This window comes from Nycticebus coucang, chromosome 6 (assembly GCF_027406575.1).
Source record: "Nycticebus coucang isolate mNycCou1 chromosome 6, mNycCou1.pri, whole genome shotgun sequence".
NCBI lineage: Eukaryota > Metazoa > Chordata > Mammalia > Primates > Lorisidae > Nycticebus > Nycticebus coucang.
Window position 1 is genome coordinate 17,371,888 of NC_069785.1, and position 23,494 is coordinate 17,395,381.

The following is a 23,494-nucleotide window of genomic DNA, read 5'->3' on the forward strand; positions in this document are numbered from 1 at the left end:
TACTAAATACTAATAGCACTTTTGTAATAAATGACATTTATTTTACATCCTCATAGAGCTATTTCTTTTCTGCTGTATCTTCTGATTTAATGTGAAAGAGCTACTAGTTATACCCCGTTTCCCCGAAACTAAGACATCCTCCGAAAATAAGACCTACTTACAGGAAATATAAGATGTCCCCTGAAAATAAGACCTAGCCCATCTTTGGGAGCACACCTTAAAATAAGACACTGTCTTATTTTCGGGGAAACAGGGTAGTAGTAAATTTAGTATCCCTATCAACCCACCTTACTGGCCTCTGCTTCTAACTCTGTTAAAACAAACAAAAAACCCAACACTTCATATTCTTAGCACTCAAAAGTCTCCTATAACTTAAAGGAAACAAACAAACTTGGAAAAATATATTTTCAGATTTCCATATTCCTTAATTCCATACAAGGAAATGGAATATGTATAGCAACAGTAGCTCTTCTACCAAACCAGCAAAAGAAAATGATTTCTGGAAAGTAATTTTAAAAATGAGATTCTCACTAACTGGTACATGAAAGGCAAAGTAGAATGAAAGTATTTTATATTTTAATCTGCCAACACAACTAACAGCTGATCACTCTTTGCTTTGGCTGTTGGAAAGAGGAGAGTCTCACTTGAGGTTTTTTTCTCTTTTGCTGCTTCAGAGAACACAGGCATGCCGTAGCTGACTTGCTCCCGGCTCAAACTGTCTTAGTCCTATATTTTTATTATCTTAATGACTGATAAATAACTTTAATATGACAATATACATGTATATCTATTTACATATATAAATATAAAACTGATTTGAATACTTGATCGTATATTTTTCTTAAGCTTCCTAAACATAATCCATTATCTATGAATTCTATCCATCTAATCTATCTGAAATTTACAGTCTTAGTTTCTTTTACATAAAAATGGAGTGTTTTTGTCTCCTTTACAACACAGGAAACAAGGAAAAAACTACTCTAAGAATTAGTTGTGTTGCACATATAGGTTTGTAAGCACCATGTATTCAAGTGTGTAAGAAATATTGTTTACTTTTATTTAAATCAAATTAAGTCAAAATCTGAGCCTTGAAAAAATTTAAGCTTGGTTGTTTTTAGTAATTTCCTCTCCCTTCCTAGAGTTGTACCCCTATTTCATTTAGAACAGATTTCTGTATGTGCTCAGAGAATATTCTCTGTACCTTTAAAAATTATGATAGAGTTACAACATAAGATTTACCATTTTAACCACTTTAACTGCACAATTCAGTGGCAATAAATACATTTATAATATTTATCAACTACCACCCTTATTCATTTCCACAAATTTTTCATCATCTCAAACTGAAACACTGTATCTATTACCCAACTCCAGTTTTCCCCATTCCCTCCCCCTCACTAACTCCCTATTCTCCTTACCCCAACTGCTGGTAACCTCTGTACTATTTTCTGTCTCTACCAATTTTCCTATTTTAGGTTTTTCATGTTATGATATATATTTTTTTTGGTCTGGCTTATATTTTTATGGTTCATCCATGTTGTCACCTGTATCAAAATTTCATTCCTTATGAAGGCTGAATTATATGCATACACATTTTGTCTCTTCATTCCTCTGTTGACAGTTGGGTTGTTCCACCTTTTGGCTAATGTGGACACGCTGTTATGAACGTTGCTGTACAAGTATCTATTTGAGTTCCTCCTTTCAATGTTTTGGGGTACATACCAAGAAACGAAATTGCTGGATCATATGGTAAATCCATGTTTGACTTTTGAAGAACTATTAAATTATTTTCCATAGTGGCTACATCATTTTACATTCCCATCAGTAATGCAGGAAAGTTCTCTGTACCTTTCTGTTCTGACAGAAATGTGGATCTCCTTGGAGGATGAAGCTTCCCTTTTATTTTTTTTTGAGTGGATACCACATATTCTTCCATGCACTACAAATATACAGGTGTCTTATTTTGATATATCTAGCTTTTATTTCATTATGTAGGTTTTATCTCTCTAATTTTAGGTTATTTTCTATTATGGCACTTATAGTGAGAATCCAAATACGCCCATATTTTTAGGAACAGTATCTAAATGGATATTCAATATTTCAGTTCCATTAAGTTTTTGATTTCTTCACACCTGGTGACCCTAACCTCCTCTAATTCAAACCATCCACTTCCAAGGCTGCATCAAATATTGTTATTGCTCAGAACTGAGCTCTTCACTTTTTAATATTAAATAGCAACATTCCACATTTCTGACTAAACCTCCTATGCTTTCAGCTCTTGAATTTTCTTATCTCTATTTCATTTACTCTATGTTCTCCTCAAGCTCTATAGTTTCTTGATTCATCCTTTTTCACTCAGTTTACATGGCCCTTCAACTTTATTTTCTAATCTATTTAGTTAGCTTAGACTATCTTTCATCATGTCAACCACCCTTTTACTAGTACCCTCAATCTTGTTGCCCTCCATCATTTTTATCCTGCAAATTCATAATCCTGAATCACTGCAATCCTTTGCCTTCTATGCTGCTGTACAAGGAGAATTGAATGTGTTAAATTACACAACTGTGCAAACAAGAACTCACAAATTTATAGCACCCATCCCTAGGTAAGTTCTCAGGATTGCCTTTGTTCTTTTTCTTGCCCTCATTCCATGCTTTCCCTTTTCCTTCAGTAGCTACTCTGTCATTCTCTTCAAAGCCTCCTGCCCTCTCACATTCAGAAATCCACACTGACCTAAGGAAGGAAGGAAAAAACAAATTGTGGCTTCAAGTTTATTTACACTTACAGCTATTCTTTAACTCTTTCACCCCTGTGATCACAATTTGGCCATCTCCTGCTCAAGGCAGACTCTTCGGCAGACACTCTAAATTCCATTTCTTCGTCCCTCCTCTGGAATCCTGTTCCCTAACAATTCTTTCTATTGGCCCCTTCCAATTAGCCATAAACATGCTCAAGTACATACCAATTTCCAGAAAGAACATATAACAATCTTTAACCTACTTTCCTTTCTTCTGAACTACTCTTTAATTTATAGAAAACTGGATTCTATATCTAATACTCTACTGAAACTTCACTAATGACTATTACATTTCAAACACAAAGGACACATACAGTTCTTGTCTTATTGTAGCCATTTAGCAATATTTGACTTTTTTGGCTTTTTGGAAATCTTTCTTGGCTTCAGTGATATCATACTTTTTGATCCTACTCCTAAGTCACTCTTGCTGAGGCAGCAGTACAGTGGCACAATCAATAGCTTACTATAACCTCCAACTCCTGGGCTCAAGTGGTCCTCCCACTTTGGCCTCCTAAAGGGCTGGGTTTTAGGTGTGAGCCACCATGTCTGACTTTTTGTTTTGAAAAAAAATTTATCTTCACATTGGTTGAACCCTACCAATAAAAAGAATACTGTGCTACGAACTGAATATACTTAATGCAACCTTATAAAGTAGGTCCTATTCTTCTTATTGAAAAAGGACATGGACTTGGAGAGGTGCATTTATACAGCTATCTGACCACAAATCCCAGTACCTTTTTAATACCACCAGCATTTTTTTTTTAAGTAGCAATGAGGGAAGTACTTGTGAAGCATATCTTTGAGTTAGTAATTGCTAATTCCTTGTTTAGAAGAGATCATATAACTGCAGTAGATTCATATAGGTTTAGAAAATTTTTGAAAAATATTTTAGCTTTATAATTTCAAAAATAATTCAAAAATCTTCTGCATTTCAGCAAACAGAAAGAGCTTCAAGAATTGGCATCTACTAAATCCCATTCATGAGAACAAAATTACTTCTTTCAAATAAGTTTGTCTAACATTTTGAATATTCGATTCTTTGATAGCTGATTTTTTTTTAAGTATTAAGAAGAAATAAAAAATATCAACACAATAAGCAAAAAAGAACTAGCATCAAGGTAAGTTTTTCTCAGGAAGTTCATGTAAGATTATCACGTACTCCTGGAGTTCTTGGACAGCATCACTTCATCATCAGTGTACTTGCTGTCCTACCTCACTCACAAGGGTAACAGGAGAATGTTCTGTAAAAACCCTCACAATGGGGTGAATCTACCACCTACCACACTGCAACACCCACGGACAGGGCACAAATAATATAGAATTCAAAAGTCATAGTTGCATACCAATGGGGGGGAAGGGGTCCAGTATGGTTTGCTTTTGTGTCTGCTAATAAAGGATTTAATACATACCTCTTTTCATCATTTTACCAAGAAGATACTCTAATTTAAGCAGCTAACTGAAATATGTGTGTAAAATGTCAGCTTTCCAACATGGTTGCACGTGAGAACTTCTAGGGAGCTTTAAAACATGTTAATACCTCAGTCCTACCCCTAAAGGTTCTTACATAATCAGTCTGGGTCGGGCTGGACATCAGGATTTTTTAGAGGCTCCTAAGGTGATACAATGGCTGCTATAATTGAAAATAACTGGTATAAAGCCAGAAGTCCAAAATCAGCTGGAGTATCCTCTTTCCAACAGCTGTAAAGAAAGTCTTTCTTTGCTACTTCTAGCATTTTGTGTTTGCTGGCAATCCTTGATGGCCCTTGTCTTATTGTCTTATAGACCCTAACTTTAGTAAGTGGACATTTCTCCCCATGTGTCTTCACACCATCCTCTCTCTGTGCATATCTGTCTCTGCGTCCAGATTTCCTCTTTGAAAGACACCAGTCACATGGAGATTAGGCCCACCCTCATGATCTCCTGTTAACTTGATTCCTTCTGTAAAGACCCTTATAAATAAGGTCACATTCGGAGATGCTGGGGGTTTTAACTTTTTGACATACACGATTCTACACATAACAATAACCAATTACTCAGATGTCAATGACACTGTTCCAAAGGAGCGGTTCTTAACCTGGGGGTGGGAAAAATATCATATAGCTTTATTTTTACTAATTCTCACAGAAGTAGTAAGTATGCAGTATGGTGTTTTTTACAATTGCAACCTAAGCAAAAAATCACACTCATATTAGTGGTTGTTGAGAGTTTTCACCCATAGGAACCATGGGTATTTTCATCTTTCATTTCAGCATTTGCAGATACCACAAAAATACCTTTCATAGTCATCATTAGTTTGAAATTATACTTGCTAAAATATCTGCTAGATCTGGTTATTTAATGCAACAATGACAAATATATATAGTAATATATCATGACATAATATTTTCATACTTTTATTTCATTACAATTGATTTTCATTTAATTGCATTTTATATACTTTAACAACATTATTTTGGGAAATCCAAATTTAAACAAATCTTTTAATAATCTCTACTTAGTGAATTCTTGCATTTCAGAGATCTGAGGTTTTTACAAACTTAGTAATCAAAGAACATACAAACACATGGCGCTATGCAGCAGTGTTTTTCAATCTTTTTTGAATCATCATCCACAGTGAAAATGTTTTACATACAACCCAACACATAATCTCTCTCTCTTTCTCTCACATAAACAACACAAGTCTAAGACAGTATTTGCCCTTGCTAAAGGAGATGCACTCTAACACTTTCTATTCTATTTCTTTTCATTAAAAAATATCTACCTATTGAATTAATTTCAAAACTACTCTGGAACATAAATTAGTCTGTTTAAAATGAGTTAGTGACATTTCTTTAAGAAACTACTCATATCATATTATAATAGGTGAAAGGCTATTATTACTATTATTCATACACTAATTTAAAAATATGTATCATCATTATAGAGTTGGCATTTAGATAAGCAAATAGTTCAATAGCTGACCAGGCTCCATTTAGACAAATGGTAATAAGTTCGGTAAATTTTATAATTATGATGGGAGTGTAAATTTCAGCTTTATCAAATATAGGAAAGAAAAGAGGTAGAATAATGAATATTTTAGGCCTGAATCATTTTAAAACTATAAAAAAATACTTCAAATACATAATGTTTAATTTCATTGCGTTATTTCCTCATTCACTATTGTAAAATGAGGCAGAAATTTTTCTCAAACTAACAATATTTACTTAACCTTGGGCTAAAAAGAGTTTTACCTGTAGTAAACTCGAAGTGTCTGGATTTCTTCTTCTAGTTTTTTGTACTGTTCAACTGCAGTTTCTCTGGCTTGTTGCATAGATAGCAATTTTGCCTGCAAATAATATTTTAAGAAGTTTAATATTAGTTTTGGCATGTTAAAATACGGTACTACAGTATAAATAGGAGTTTTAAATTTTTGGTAGTTATAAAACATATGAATATTTTTAGTTGTGTCTTATAATTTCTCATGAAATAGTCCAAATATATTAAAAATAAGAATTAAAGTCATACTACATTTAGAAACTTTGTTCAACATGAAACTTCATCCTTATTTATCTGTATCATCAGCTATATGCCCTTCTGCAATGTTTAACTTTATACACGAAATTCAGAATGTGGAACGTGGGTTCAGTGCAATATCCAGAGTAGAGATAAGCACAGTGGGTGTTTCACATACAAACTGTGGCTCCACTGCCTGATCACCCTAGATTTTCTTTTAACTTTATTAATAGTAAAACTCAGAAAATTCTAACTATGTTGTCAAGCCATCCTTGATATTTAATGTGAAAAAAAGCACACAAGACCACAACCTGATTCTTCCAGATATGATTTAACCTTTTCAGTTCCTTTTCAGCAGAGGAAGAAAGGAAGAATGGTAACAACCCGGCATACTAGAGAGATTTTATTAAAGGAATGTTATTCCTCCTAAATTATAATACTAAATATGAGTTTTAAAGCGTGGGCAATTCATTTTTTCAATAGGGTTCAAAGTAGTAATTTAAAAAGAATTTGCTATTTTCACACTATTATTCCTATTGAATTTTCAGTATCACCAAAAGAGTTTTCAGCATAACTCTTAACAGATGGTACTGGTGAGTCAGCTAGTATTGTTTATTCAAAGTTTTTTTTTTTTTTTTTTTGTAGAGACAGAGTCTCACTGTACCGCCCTCCGGTAGAGTGCCGTGGCGTCACACGGCTCACAGCAACCTCTAACTCTCGGGCTTACGCGATTCTCTTGCCTCAGCCTCCCAAGTAGCTGGGACTACAGGCGCCTGCCACAACGCCCGGCTATTTTTTTGTTGCAGTTTGGCCGGGGCCGGGTTTGAACCCGCCACCCTCGGCATATGGGGCCGGCGCCCTACTCACTGAGCCACAGGCGCCGCCCCTGTTTATTCAAAGTTTTAATTTGCATGAAAAAGTTCTTTCACTTTAAATGGCGTTTGATACATAATGCAGAGCCAACTGTTGTCACAAACCCCCAAACTAACTCAATGTCAATAATTAAAAATTGAAATTTTGGAGACAGAGGTTCAGAATTTTGCTGAACTCATGTAATTTCAGAAATGTTATGTAAATGAAATGGAATTAAACAATATGCAGTCTTTTGAATCTGGCTTCTTTCATGAAAACATATACTTTTGAGATTCATCCGTATCATTCCAAGTATCAGTAATTCATTCCTTTATATCACTGAGTAGTATTCCATCGTACAGATGCACTTACCACGTGATTGACATTGGGCTTATTTCCAGTTTCTGGCATCTAGTAATAAAGCTTCTATAAACATCTAAAATGGGTTATTTTGTGGAAATATGCCTTCATTACTCACCTAGGGGTGAATTTTCTGGTTCCTATAATAAGTGTATATTTACATACTTTATACATATAAAATTATATACTTCATTTAAAAAACTTGCCAGACTTGTTGCCTACACTGATGTAACTTTAAAGCATTTATGCTTAACTACAATTCCAAAGCTACTGTTGAATGCCTACTATGGATTGGGCCTTGTACCATGTGCTTGAAATATATTACTATCATCTCCTCACACCCAATTCATGAGGTAGTTCCTACCAATCCTATTTTACAGATGATAAAACTGAGGTTCATGGAGCTCAAATAACTTATAAATGTAACAGAGCTAGTGATTGACGGAACCCAAATACAAATTTAGGCCTGCTTGATCCAAAATACATAATTTCCCTTTTATACCACTGTGTAACATTCTGGAGATACACACACACATATGTATATATATATATATATACACACACACACATATATGTAGTTTATATCCTCATATAAATAAAATTATATATACATATAAATATAAGACAAACAATGGAATGTAATCATCATTTGATAACAAAGTTACTGACAATAACAGGTCACTTAATCAGAGAGTGTTTTACATCTTCAGTATCTTCTTACTATACCATAAGTGATTGAAAATAGGTTGGCTAACTGAGTCTTGTAGTTAATCCCATTATATACTTATCTTGATATATCGAGCAATGTCATTTAAACAGGATAATCATTTATACTGGTACTGTATTAGAAATGAACTGTATTGTTTCCTTACAGTTTTATCTAGTTGCTTAGAATGACAAAGAAAAAACTATTGTTCACATCACTGAACACTATTTGTTGTGGGTATTGTGGAAAAACCACTTCTATCTCTCTTTAAAATCTTGTTATGTTTGGTTTAAATGTGTTTTTAATAGTTACATTTTGATATAGTTAAGCTTTCCTTTGGTAACTCCAAGATCATTAATATAAATTGGTTTTTATCATAGAACAGAAGCATCTGATCTTATGTGTGTGATATCTGCTAAATAAAGAAGCATACTGTACAAACTAAATCACAGAACCAAATAATTCTAGACTTGGAAAAGATCTTAGAGGTAATATAGTCTCCTACTGTTATAGATGAGGAAACTGTTGAGAATACAACACGTTTAGGAAAACAGCTTGGAATTTTCCAAGGTTTCATAGCTGTTAGACAGGAAATTGGAAACAGAATACAACTTTCCAGAAAATACTGCTTATTTTACTTACAACATCACTTTAATTATGGTGTAACTTAATATTTATGTTAATTATTTTAATAATTAAAAAATATATTTTAATATTATTTCATGGATTAACTGTAAATACATTTGGCTGTGCTACACTATGAACCATGTACATACAGCCAACTGATATTTGATAAAGCAAACAACAATTTGTGAAAAGAAGCCTTATCAACAAATAGTGCTGGAAAAACTGGATACCATCATGCAGAAGAATGAAACAGAATCCATATCTCTCACCACTCAACAAAAAATTAATTCAAGATGGCCATAAGACTTAAATGTAAGGCATGAAATCATAAAAATTCTAGAAGAAATGTAGGAAAAACTCTTCTAGTTGCCTAAGCAAAAAAAAAAATTCTGACTAAGACCCCAAAGGCAATTACAGCAACAAAATAAATGGGACTTGATTAAATTAAAAGCTTCTGTGTTAAGGAAATCATCGACAGAGGAAAGAAGCATCCTACAGAATGGGAGAAAATATTTGCAAACTATATAGCTGATGAAGGGCTAATATCCAGCATCTGCAAAGAACTCAAACAAATTAGCAAGAAAAAAAAAAAAAAACCCAGACCCATTAAAACATGGGCAAAAGACATGAACAGAAGTTTCTCAAAAGAAGAAAGACAAATAGCCAATAAATAGATGAAAAAATGTTCAGTAGTGACATCAGGTAAATGTAAATTAAAACTACAATCAAGTTATCACCTTATCCTTGTTAGAACAGAGAAAAAAATACTCATACACTATTGGTGGGACAGTAAATTAGTATATCCTCTACAGAAAACAGTAAGAAGATTCGTCACAGAACTAAAGTAGACCTACCATTCAACACAACAGTCCCTCTATAGGGTATTTACAAAGGAAAAGAAGTCATTTCATCAAAAAGATAACTGCACTTGAATGTATATTGATGCACAATTCACAAAGATGTGGAATCAACCCACGTGCCCATCAATTCATGAGTGGATCAACAAAATGTGATACATGAACTACCACGTGGAATACTACTCAGCCATAAAAAGATGAATTAACGCCTTTTGCAACAATTTGAGTAGAACTGGAGAGCATTACCTTAAGTATCTAAAGAACAGAAAAACAAACACTACTTGCTGCTCACTACTGTACAAGGACTTACTATTAAATTGGAACTGAGGAGCACATATGTGCAGAGAGAAGTAAAACTCAGAGGAAATCAAACAGGAGGGGATGGGCACAACCCACCTAACGGGTACAATGAACACCATTTGGATGATGGGCAGTTGTATAACTATGACTCAGGAATTACACAGCTTACCACAGTACACGTCATCTGTTTATCATTCTTTAGAGGAGATTCCACAGAGGTTGTGTTTTGTCTTCACATCACGCCTCTCTCAGTTTATCAGACCAGAGGTGATCGTATTCCTCACTGAAAAACAGCCATGTAAGTGCTATCTAGAGCTGTATGACGTGGTCTGACATAATGAGAGTAGAAAGAAAAGAGTTCATGGTGGGAGCAGATATAAAAACATTTATGTACAAAAACCAGTTCCTGAGTAGTGAGCAGAAGCCATGGTACACAGAAAGTGAGAGCAGAGAAAAGTATGTCAGGAAGACAGTAGCACAGTGCGTGGGAGCACTGTCAGCAACCACGACAACCGGGGTCACACTTCTGCTCCACCATGTACAAAGTGTCTGATCTTGGCAAGTCTGTAAGTCTTTATGTGCCTCAATTTCCTCATTTACAAAATGAGGTAACTGTACTCTACATCTTAGAGAAAAGATATTAGAAAAAAATGAATTAAAATTTGTAAAACATTTACAACAGTGTCTGATGCATAGTAAATGCTTTAATAAGTGATTATTAAATAAATAGAACACAAGAAATAGCTGAATCGCTCAGCAGATGAGAAAGCTGTGATTTGTTCAAAACAAGTAAAGAAAATAAAAATCCAGCATAGACCTGGTTGTTTCCTAAAAATTTTCCACATATTGGTATAAGCATTTTTAAAAATAACTCATATAGTTTATTTTAATGAGATCTAAAGCTTTCCTAGAGGCACACATATATTTTGGGGGCATTATTCTATTTAACAACAAAAGGCCATCTATAGTGCTTTCCCCAACACTGCAGACTACTGGCAAAAAAGTAATTTTATAGCTTCTAAGAAACATTAAAAATAGTATATAACCTAATTTAAAGGAATGATGCTATCTATTTCTATCATAATAACCAACTCCCAAGGAACCCTTCCTGGGGAAGGTGGCTCAAGTGTCCCCTTACCCATAAGACAGAGAGAGAAAAAACAATCTTTCTGGATATAGCAGTGATTCAGCACCTTTTGTTCTGCTTGTTTCACAAATGTGTCCCAGTTTTATTCTGAGTTTCATTTTGTCGCCCTCAGTAGAGTACTGTGGCGTCACAGCTCAAAGCAAACTCTAACTCTTGGGCTTAAGTGAGTCTCTTGCCTCAGCCTCCCAAGTAGCTGGGACTACAGGCACCCGCCACAAGCCTGGCTATTTTTTTTTTGGTTGTAGTTGGCGTTGGTGTTTGGCAGGCCCAGGCTGGATTCAAACCCTCCAACTCCAGTCTATGTGGCTGGTGCTCTAGCCGCTGAGCTACAGTGCATCCCAGTTTTTGAAGATACTGTTCTCAGGCAGCTAGCCTGAATTCCATTCCATGCTTGTTTCCTAGTACTTGGCTTGATCTTGAATCCAGATCTTTGTTTACTTGGAGTCAGTTTCCGCCTCAACTCTTCTGTTCTATGTGCATCTGTGAACACTCTGATGTATTCATCTTAACCATGCTTCTATCTATGATCTACTATCAGACAAGGACAGTGGACTAATTCAGTTTCGTGACAACATCTGGCCTGATATTATGAATTCTAACATTACTACCTTCAATGTCCAATTTTTACACCTGTTCGGCTTCCCAGACATAATTTCTTACCAGAATATAGCCTACCCCACTGTAACTCCCAACTGGCTCCTAATGCTGCTTAATTTACATAACCTACTACTAATAGTTTCTTTTTCAGAGCCCTTACTCCCCTAAAGCATCTCTTTGGGTTTTTCAAAACACTAAACCCTAAAATATAGAGGTGTAGCATGTAATGATGCTTCTATATCAGCAAAGTCAAAGACAAAACCTTGAAAGCAGTAAAAGATGAATGATTCATTACGTGAAAGGGATTCTCAATAAGATTAACAGTGAATTTCTTATGAGAAACCAGGGAGGCCAGAAACAGTATGGTGGCATATTTGAAGTGATGAACAAAAAGACTTGAATATTTCAAAAAGAAACTATCCATATGACTGGTAAACATGATAAATATGCTCAGCATCCCTAGTTTTCAGGGAAATAAAGCTTAAATCCCAATATATTCTCATTTCATCCGTAATAGAACAGGTAAAACTAAATGACTAACAACACTAGGATATACTGGCTAAGATGTGAAACAACTAGAAATCTCTTACATTTCTAGGAGTGTAAATTATTTAACGCGTTTGGGAAACTTTTTGACATTAATATCCTATGACCCCTCAGGAATTTTAATTACTGATAAATCATGTCACTTATTGATTAGGGAGAAGTTGTCTTTTTACATGTATTAGGTTTTGTTGGATTTTATTTTTAATAAAATCATTAAAATAGAAGATTCACAATCTTTTATTCACAACCCGAAAACCCTGAAATTTCTAAAAACCAAAAAAAAAAAAAATTTTAAATATTGGTACTAAAATTCGATCAAGGGAAAATCTAGGTAAACTGATATGCATACATGGTCTTTCTTTATCCTACTTATTGTAAATTTTACACTGTTACAGAAATTCTGTGTTTGATTAGCTTTTTACCAACATTTGATGCCTCAGGGTTGCTGCAGGCCTTTGAAGTGCCTAGAGGCACTGTGTTTACAGGATAAAACACAGTAAAAGCCTTTTAAACTAACAAGTCTTAGGAACTGCCTTGTTTCCCAATCTCTATGTTTTTACTTGATCCCACTTTTGGTCTCATGTCCACATGAACTCTGGAAGCAGTTCTTTTCTTTCTTTCTTCTTCTTTTTATTGAGACAAAGTCTCATTATGTTGCCCTCGGTACAGTGCCATGGCATTACAGCTCATAGCAACTCAAATTCTTGGCCTTACGCGATTCTTTTGCCTCAGTCTCCCAAGTAGCTGGGACTACGGGCACCCACCACAACACCCAGCTATTATTTTTTGTTGCAGTTGTCGTTGATGTTTAGCTGGCCCAGGCTGGGTTTGAACCCACCAGCCTGGGTGTGTGTAGCTGGTGCCCTACCCACTGAGCTATGGGTGCCATCCTTTTTTTTGAGACAGCGTTTCACTTTGTTGCCTTTGGTAGAGTGCCCAGGTGTAATAGCTCACAGCAACCTCCAACTCTTGGGCTCAAGTGATCCTCTTGCTTCAGTCTCCCAAGTAGCTGGGACTAAAGGCACCTGCCACAGCACCTATTTTTAGAGATGGCATCTACATCTTGCTTAGGCTAGTCTCAAACTCCTGAGCTCAAGCAATCCATCCACCTCAGACTCCCAGAGTGCTAGAATTACAGGTGTGAGCCACTGTGCCTGGTCTTCCACAATGTGGCAATGAACTCAACTTGTATTCCCCCAAACTTCACTTTAGCCAAGAACTGACTGCCTGCCCTAAATTCTGCCTAACCATAAATTCCTTCCACCTATAATTTCAAATCAATGCCATTCTACCAAATCTACATCAATCCTTCAAGGTCCTGGCTTGGCGCCTGTGGCTCAAGCGGCTAAGGCGCCAGCCAATACACCTGAGCTGGTGGGTTCAAATCCTTCAAGGTCCATTTTAATTATCACTTTCTCAATCAAGATCTTTCTTGATTCTCTTCTCCACTCCATGAAATTTTTTTTTACCAGAAAAATCCTCAGTAATATATTTTACATTTAATTTTATTTTTTGTGAATGTATTATTGAAGTATAACAAACAGAAAAGTTTGTGGCTCAATAAATTTTCATCAAGTGAACACAACAGTGTAACTAGAACCTAGATAAAGAAATAAAACGACCTTCAAAGATCCTCACGCTTCTAACAAATCTTTACATTTCCTAAAGGTTAACCACTATCCTGACTTCTACCAGCCTGTTTTTAGTATGTCAATAGAATAATACAGTATCTGTTCTTTTTTTATGGTATACATAAAACTTGTTAGCTTCATCCATGTTGTTCCTTGCAACTGTAGTTTGTTCCTTATTATACAGTATACCATTATATAATATGAATATACCACAATTTATTTATCCATTCTACTGCTGAAATAGACATTTCGGTTGTTTTTGACTTAGTGATTTTTAAATCCTTTCTTTATGACAACTCGCTCGCGCTACAGTTATTTATATACATGTCAAAGTAGTAATCCTAAAACATAAATACAGTACTCAGAACATATTAAGTGCTTCATAAATATTGTTAAACTCAGCATAGTATTATATATTGTGATGTAACAATTATAAATACATTATCATTTCACACTTCTAAAGAGCTCCGTTAGGCATTTCATTTGAGATAATAGGAGGTAATACAATGAGGGGTTAAGAGCACGCCTTAACACCTCATTGTTAGGCAAATTTGGGTTTGGCTATCAGCCATCAACTCTATGACTGAAAAAGTTAAGAGTCCCTGAATATGAATTTTTTCATTGTGAAAATGAAAGTTATAATACACATCTCACAGGATCATTATGCAATGATAAAATGAGATAACTTACTATCTGATATAGCCATATCAAAGTAAACAAATATGAAAGCTATAAAACAGACACAATTGAACTTTTGATGTGAAATTATTATGGAAATAACCAATGTGTATAAGTAATAGCTTTGTACAAGTAACAGGCAAATAAGGCGAGAAAGGACTTGGCTTAAAGTACAAGTTCAAATCATGGGTAATCTAGCGCAGGGGCTATTAAAGGCAAAAAATCAATACTTTAACCTTGTGGGCCATACAGTCTCTGTTGCAACTACTAAACTGTTATTGCAGCAGGTAAGTAGCCATAGTTGATATGTAAATCAACATTGTGGCTGTGATCGAATCAAACTTCATTTATTAAACAGGCAGCTGGTCCAGAGGTTTTAGTAGGCCATGGATCTAGAGTGGCAGAGGCTACCATTTGCATAGAGCCCAGAATGTCTCTTGTTCTTTCGATACACAGTCATCAGATATATGAAAAGTGAGAAATGGAACTACTGATCACATTTTTCAATACGCTTGATCTGTTCAAAATGGAACAAAATATATGAAATTCATACTTCATGGTAAATATTGGCAAACAGAAAAAAGGAGTGTAACAGTTGTATGGTACCATGTGCTTACATAGTAACATTGCATTATGACAGGAAACAATTCTGTCAGAGAGGTATGATTTTACCTATTAAATATATAATGCAAAATGAATAAATGAAAATACCTCATAGCTTTAAATTGCATTTTTCCCAATGCTAATACAACAATAGCATTCTTTTGATTAGTGTTGGTTGGCATGGTATCTTTTTCATATCCTTTTAATTTCAAAATATTTTGTATGTTTCACTGCAGATGTGACTCTTATAAACAGCATATATTATTTTTTCCAGTTAATAACACTTGTCTTTTAAACAGAACATTTTGTCCTTTTACACTTAAAAATTTTCAATAAATTCAAGCTTAAATATGTAATTGTATTGTGTAATTTTCTACTTGTCCCATTAGCTGTAATTTTTTAAAATCATCTTTTTGTGCTATCTTTTTTTTTTTATTGTTGGGTATTCATTGAGGGTATAAAGAACCAGGCTACACTGATTCCATTTGTTAGGTAAAGTCCCCCTTATAATTGTGTCCCACCCCCAAAAGGTGTGTCACACACTGTGACCCCTGAGCACCCTCTCTCCTTCCCTTTCTCCCCTTCTTCTCCACTCCCTACCATGTACTAGATTATTAATTGTCCTCATATCAGAATTAAGTACATAGGATTCATGCTTCTCCGTTCTTGTGATGCTTTACTAAGAATAATGTGTTCCACTTCCATCCAGGTTAATACAAAAGATGTAAAGTCTCCACCTTTTTAATGGCTAAATAGTATTCCATGGTATACACATACCACAGCTTGTTAATCCACTCATGGGTTGGTGGGCATTTAGGCCGTTTCCACATTTTTGGCAATTGTAAAATGAGCTACAATAAATAGTCTAGTGAAAGTGTCCTTATGGTAAAAGGGTTTTTTCCTTCTGGGTAGATGCCCAGTAATGGGATTGCAGGATCAAATGGTAGGTCTAGTTTGAGTTCTTCAAGGATTTTCCATACTTTCTTCCAGAAAGGTTGTATTAGTGTGTAGTCTCACCAGCAGTGTAAAAGTGTTCCCTTCTTCATCATCTACAATTTTGAGATTTTGTGATGTGGGCTATTCTCACTGGGGGTAGGTGATATCTCAGGTTGTTTTGATTTGCATTTCTATAATAATTAGGGATGATGAGCATTTTTTTCATGTTTGTTAGCCATTCGTCTGTCTTCTTTAGAGAAGGTTCTATTCATCTCTCTTGCCGAGTGGATCTAAGGGATTGTTGGCTTTTTTTATGTTGATTAATTTGAGTTCTCTATATATCCTAGTTATCAAGCTTTTTCCGTTCAAAACATGCAAATATCCTTTCCCATTTTATAGGCTGTCTGTTTGCTTTGCTTGTTGTCTCCTTAGCTGTACAGAAGCTTTTCAGTTTACTTCAGCCCCATCTGTTTATTTTTGTTGTTGTTGCAATTGCCACAGTAGTCTTCTTCATAAAGTCTTTCCCCAGGCCGATATCTTCAAGTTGATTTTCCTATGCTTTCTTTGAGAATATTTATCATTTCATGCCTTAAATTTGAATCTTTTATCCATCTTGAATCCATGAGTGGAGAAAGATGCAGGTCCAGTTTCAGTCTTTTACATGTTGATATCCAGTTCTCCCAGCACCATTTATTGAATAAGGATCCTTTCCTCGAGTATGTTTTTGTTTGGTTTATCAAAGATTAGGTGGCTGTAAGATGTTAAGTTTCATCTCCTGGTTTTCTATTCAGTTCCAGATGGTAATGTCTCTATTTTTGTGCCAATACCAGTGGTGTTTTGATAACTATGGCCTTGCAGTACAGCCTAAAAGCTGGTAGGCTGATGCTCCCAGCTTGTTTTTATTACTAAGAATTGGCTTAGCTATACGAGGTTTTTTCCAGTTCCACACAAAATGAAGAATTATTTTTTTCTAAGTCTTGAAAGTATGATGTTGGTATCTTAATAGGGATGGCATTGAATCCGTAGATTGCTTTGGGAAGTATAGACATAATAATGTTGATTCTTCCCAGCCATGAGCATGGTATGTTCTTCCAATTGTTAATATCCTCTGCTATTTCCTTTCTAAGGGTTTCATAATTTTCTTTATAGAGGTCCTTCCCCTCTTTTGTGAGGTATATTCCTAAGTATTTCATTTTCTTTGAAACTACTGTGAAGGCGATTGTGTCCTTAATTAGTTTCTCGTCTTGGCTGTTACTGGTGTATATAAAGGCTACTGACTTGTGGATGTTGATTTTATAACCTGAGATATTATCGTATTTTTTTTTTATCACTTCCAGGAGTCTTGTGGTTGAGTCTTTGGGGTTCTCTAAGTATAAGATCATATCATCAGCAAGAGGGACAGTGTGACCTCTTCTGCTCCCATTTGGATGACCTTTATATCCTTCTTTTGCCTAAATGTATTGACTAGAACTTCCAGCACCATGTTGAATAGTAGGGGCAATAGAGAACAACCGGCTCTAAGTAGAAAACCTTTCAGTTTTACTCCATTCAGCAAAATATTAGCTGTGGGTTTGTCATAGATGGTTTTGATGGTTTAAGAAATGTGCCACCTATGCCTATACTTTTCAGTGTTCTAATTAGAAACGGATGCTGGATTTTATTGAATGCTTTTTCTTCATCTATTGAGAGGATCATATGCTCTTTGGTTTTGCTTCTCCTGTTATAATTCTTGATATGAATTATGTTTATGGACTCGCATATGTTATATGTTATTCAACCAGCCTTGAATCCCTGGGATGAAACCAACTTGATTATGATATATGACTTTTTTGATGAGAAGCTGTAATCTAACTGGCTAGGGTTTTGTTGAGAATTTTTGTATCTATATTCATTAGTGAAATTGGTCTGAAGTTCTTTTTAGATGGTTTTTTTCCTGGTTTTGGTATCAGGGTGATGTTTGCTTCATAGAATGTGTTGGGGAAGATTCCTTCCTCCTCAAGTTTTTGGAATAATTTCTGTAGTATGGGTATAAGCTCTTCTTTGAAGGTTTGATAGAATTCTGGTGTGAAGCCATCTGGACCAGGGCACTTTTTTGTTGGGATATTTTTTTATTATTTCTTTGATCTCAGTGCTTGAAATTGGTCTGTTCAGGAGATCTATTTTTTCCTGGTTAAGTCTAGGGTGAGGGTGTGATTCCAAATATTGATCCATTTCCTTCACATGGTCAAATTTCTGGGCATAGTTTCTTGTAGTATTCAGAGTTAATCTCTTATATCTCTGTAGCATCTGTTGTTATTTCCCCTTTATCATTTCTGATTGAAGTTACTAGAGATTTTACTTTTCTGTTTCTAGTTAATCTGGCCAAACGTTTATCTATTTTATTTACTTTTTCAAAAAACCAATTTTTTTCATTAATTTTCTGAATGTTTTTTGTTTTCAATTTCAATAATCTTTGATTTAATTTTGGCTATTTCTTTTGTTCTGCTGGGTTTAGAGTGTTCTTTTTCCAGTTCCATAACATGGTTTGTGGGTGTGCTGATGTTCTCACTTTCTGTTTTTCAAAAGTAGGCAACTAGAGCAATAACTTTTCCTCTTAGGACTGCTTTTGCTGCATCCCAGAGGTTTTGATAACTTGCGTCTTCATTGTTTTTGTGTTTGAGGAAATTAACAAATTCCTCTTCTATCTCTTCCTGAACCCAACTATTATTCAACATGAGGTTTGGTATCCAAGACTTTGTGTGGGGATGAACATTTGTGTTGGAGTTGAGCTTCACCTTTATAGCCTTGTGGTGTGAGAAGAGACATGGTATAATTTCTATTCCTTTAATTTTTCTGAGGTTTGATTTGTATCCTGGATATGATCTGTTTTGAGGTATGTGCCATGAGCTAACGAGAAAAAAGTATATTCTTTTGTTTGGGGATGATATGTTCTGTATATGTCTATTAATCCTATTTGTTCTAGGGTCACTTTTAAGTCTTTTGCATCCTTGGTTAGTTTCTGTTTAGAGGATCTGTCCAGTTCTGTGATAGGGGTGTTGAACCACCACTATTAAGGTGTTATGGGATATCATATTGCTCAGACCTCTCAAGGTCTGTTTCATAAATCTGGGAGCATTTAAGTTAGGTACATAATTGTTTAAAATTGAGATGTCTTCTTGTTGTATTGTTCTGTGCTATCTTTTGAATTGATTCTTTTATCATCCCATTCCCTCTAATTCATTGAATATAACACATTTGTTTTCTGTTCTTTTAATGATTGTCCCAGAAAGTATAAGACACACATTTATCAAAAATATTAATACTCCTGGGCGGCACCTGTTGCTCAAGGAGTAGGGCGCCGGTCCCATATGCCGGAGGTGGCGGGTTCAAACCTAGCCCCGGCCAAAAACCAAAAAAATATATATATATATATTAATACTCCTAGATAATAAAAAAATCTTAAAGCTCTTTCAAGTCTATTTCCTTACTGCCTAATGTGTTAGTGCTTTAAAATTTATTCTATTTCTTTTAATATAGTTTTAAACCCTAATGAGCAGAATTAATATTTTTTCAGTCAATATTCATTTATATTTGTCTCTTTTCTTTTGTGCTCCATTCATTTCTGGTTGGGAAATTCCTTATGAAATCACATACCTGTGTCTAAACAACTGCTCTTAAAAACATTACTAATATAAATATTGACATGATTCAGTTTTTAGTTCTCTGAAAATGTCTTTATTTCATATTCATTCTTAAAGGATATTTGTGCTAGGTATACAATTTTAAATGGGCAGTAATTTTCTCTTATCACATTGAAAGCACTATTCCACTGACTCATGACTTCCATTGTTCTGTTGAAAAGTCATTTTTTTTTTTTTTTTTTTTGCAGTTTTTGGCAGAGGCTGGGTTTGAACCTGCCATCTCCGGCATATGGGGTCAGCGCCCTACCCCTTTGAGCCACAGGCACCGCCTGAGAAGTCAACTTTTAAGTTTAATTGTTGCTTATTTGATTTAATCATTGTTTATTTGAAAGTAATCTGTCTTTATACTGTGGCTGGCTACTTTTATAACTATCGCTGTTAGAATTCTTCACTTTCATTATGATATGATTAAGGTTTAAATTTCTTATCTTGAGGTGGATGGATATCTTCCATCAGTTTTAGAAAAATCTCATTTTCAGTTCTAATAATGCTTTTCCTGGATTTTCTGTACTCTTTCCTTTTGGGAGACCAATTAAATGTTTGTTAGACCATCTTACTATAAATCCCTTAATTTTTGTTTCCTCTACCTGCATTGCATTGTGAGTAATTTTTCAGATACATTCCAATTTACATATCTTCTAGTTCTGTGGTCCCCAACCCTCTCCCCTGGGACTGGGACTAGTAATAGTTCCTTACCTGTGGGGAGCAGAGCTACAGATCTGAGCCTCCTCCTGACTGATGCACATTCCCATTTTTGGAAAAATGGTCTACCATAAAGCTTAGGAACAGGGCACACAGTAAGAGGTGACCAGTGAGTGAAAGAAGCAGTTCATATGTATTTATATATTTACATCTGCTCCCTATAATTTCCATCACTCCCTTAGTGCCTGAGTGCTATATCCCCAGCCTCCACCTAGTACTCCCTAATCCCTGTCCATGGAAAAACTGTCCTCCATGAAACTAGTCCTTGGTGCCAAAAGGGTTGGAGACTGTTGTTCTAGTTCACTAATTCTTTCTTCAGCTGTGTACAATGTTCAGTCTCTCCTACTGTATTTTATTTTTTTTATTAAATCATAGCTGTGTACATTGATACAATCATGGGGCATCATTCACTAGCTTCACAGACCGTTTACCAAGTTTCACATATACCCTTGTAAGATGCACCGCTGGTGTAATCCCACCAATCCCCTTCCCTCTACCCACCTCCCCTCTCCCTCCCTTCCCTTTCCCCCTTCCCCTTATTCTTAGGTTGTAACTGGGTTATAGCTTTCATGTGAAAACCCTAAATTAGTTTCATAGTAGGGCTGAGTACATTGGGTACATTTTCTTCCATTCTTGAGATACTTTACTAAGAAGAATATGTTCCAGCTCCATCCTTGTAAACATGAAAGAGGTAAAGTCTCCATCTTTCTTTAAGGCTGCATAATATTCCATGGTGTACATATACCACCATTTATTAATCCATTCATGGATTGATGGGCACTTGGGCTTCTTCCATGACTTAGCAATTATGAATTGGGCTGCAATAAACATTCTGGTACAGATATCTTTGTTATGATGTGATTTTTGGTCTTCTGGGTATATGCCCAGTAGAGGGATTACAGGATTGAATGGCAGATCTATTTTTAGATCTCTAAGTGTTCTCCATATCTCTTTCCAAAAGGAATGTATTAATTTGCATTCCCACCAGCAGTGCTCTCCTACTGTATTTTAGTTCAAATTTTTCTTTCTTTTTTTTTTTTTTAAAGAACTTGGAAGTGGTGATTTTTCAGGTTTGCATGGTGTTTTTTAGAAAACTCTTGTGAATTAATCATGGTTATGATACATACAATATTTAAATATTTACTTAACCATTAAGTAAATAGATATTTATATTCTTTACATGACCTTATTACTTATTTTTGTTTTGTTATTTTTTTTTAATTAAGTCATTTATACATAGATCATGAATACATTTATGCCACTGTGGGATTCAATGTGTTGATTATTTGTACAAATTGGAGTGCTTACATCCTACTAATTAACATAGCCCTCACCACATTTACCCAATTACAAAGTTAAGACATTGGTGTTTTACACCTGATAGATCCAACTTGTACTTGCAATATGCTCCATATGTGTGGTCCCACCATTAACCCTCCATCTATCAACCGACTCACCTCCCTTCTCCACCCCTTCCCTCTTTCATCCTGGGCTATAGTTATGATTCATCTTACATATGAAAGTGTGAGTGATTATAAATTGGTTTCATAGTAGGACCGAGTACATCGGATTTTTTTTTTTTTTTTTTTTTATTGTTGGGGATTCATTGAGGGTACAATAAGCCAGTTACACTGATTGCAATTGTTAGGTAAAGTCCCTCTTGCAATCATGTTTTGCCCCCATAAAGTGTGAGAATATTTTTCAGTTCCATCCATGTAAACATAAAAGAGGTAAAGTCACCATCATTTTTTCATGCTGCATAGCATTCCATGGTATACATATACCATAATTTATTAATCCATTCATGGCTTGATGGGCACTTGGGCTTCTTCCATGACTTGGCAATTATGAACTGAACTGCAATGAACAATCTGGTGCAAATATCTTTGTTGCCAAGTGATTTTTGGTCTTTTGGATATACAAAAGAGGAATTGCAGGATCAAATGGCAGGTCTACATTTAGATCCAAGACCATTCTCCAAACTTCCTTCTAAAAGAAACATAATAGCTTGCATTATTCCCACTAGCAAGGCAGAAGTGTTCCCTTTTCTCCACATCCATGCCAACATCTGTAGTTTTGGGATTTTGAGATGTGGGCTACTCTTACTGGACTTAGATAGTATCTCAAATTGGTTTTGGTTTGCATTTCTCTGATGATTAAAGATGATGAGCATTTTTTCATGTGTCTGTAGACCATGCACCTGTCTTCCTCAGAGAAGCTTCTGTTCATGTCTCTTGCCCACAATGAAATGGGATCACTTGTTTTTTTCTTAAAGTTTGAGTTCTCCATGCATTCTGGTTATTAGATCTTTGTTAGAAATATAACCTGCAAAAATCCTATCACATTCTGAGGGCTATTTTCTTTACTTAGTGTGTTCTCGGCAGTGCAGAAGCTTTTTAACTTGATCAGATCTCAGTAATGTTATTTTTAATGTGCCTTCAATTGCCCGGGGAATCCTCCTCATAAAGTATTCTCCCACGCCAATTTTTTCAAGTGTTTCCCCTGCACTCTCTCCAAGAATTTTTATAGTTTTATGTCTTAAGTTTAAGTCCTTTAGCCACTGAGAGTCAATTTTTGTTACAGGAGAAAGGTGTGAGTACAGTTTCAGTCTTCTACAGGTCGCCAGCCAATTCACCCAGCACCATTTGTTAAATAGGCATGTCTAGAAAATTCTCTTTCATAATTTCATAGAGAGGGGCCTCTGTGCCTTGCGATGCCACTTCATCGCTTTCAGGGATTCCAATTAGCCTTCTTCGAATTATCCCAGAGCTCTCGGAGAGAATGATCCATTTTTGCTCTCCATTTCTCTTCCTCTTTGAGAGTTTGGGAGTGTTCAAAAGCTTTGTCTTCAATGTCAGAAATCCTTTCTTCTGCTTGCTCAACTCTGTTACTGAGGGATTCTAATGTATTTTTCAGATCTTTGAGGGTTGCAAATTCTTGCTTCAGTGTGTCAAAATCTTTGGTGATTTTGTCTTTAAATTCG

General features: G+C 35.3%; 1 protein-coding gene across 4 annotated transcripts in view; it reads right to left on the minus strand.

Moving 5' to 3' along the window:
* Nucleotides 1-23,494, minus strand: part of MIPOL1 (mirror-image polydactyly 1) — a 312,908-nt gene that overhangs the window by 94,020 nt on the left and 195,394 nt on the right. For all 4 annotated transcript variants that reach the window (XM_053595277.1, XM_053595275.1, XM_053595276.1 and 1 more), the window contains one exon: nt 6,028-6,122. In XM_053595277.1, coding sequence (XP_053451252.1) covers nt 6,028-6,122 — 95 coding nt within the window. The remainder of the gene's footprint in view (nt 1-6,027; nt 6,123-23,494) is intronic.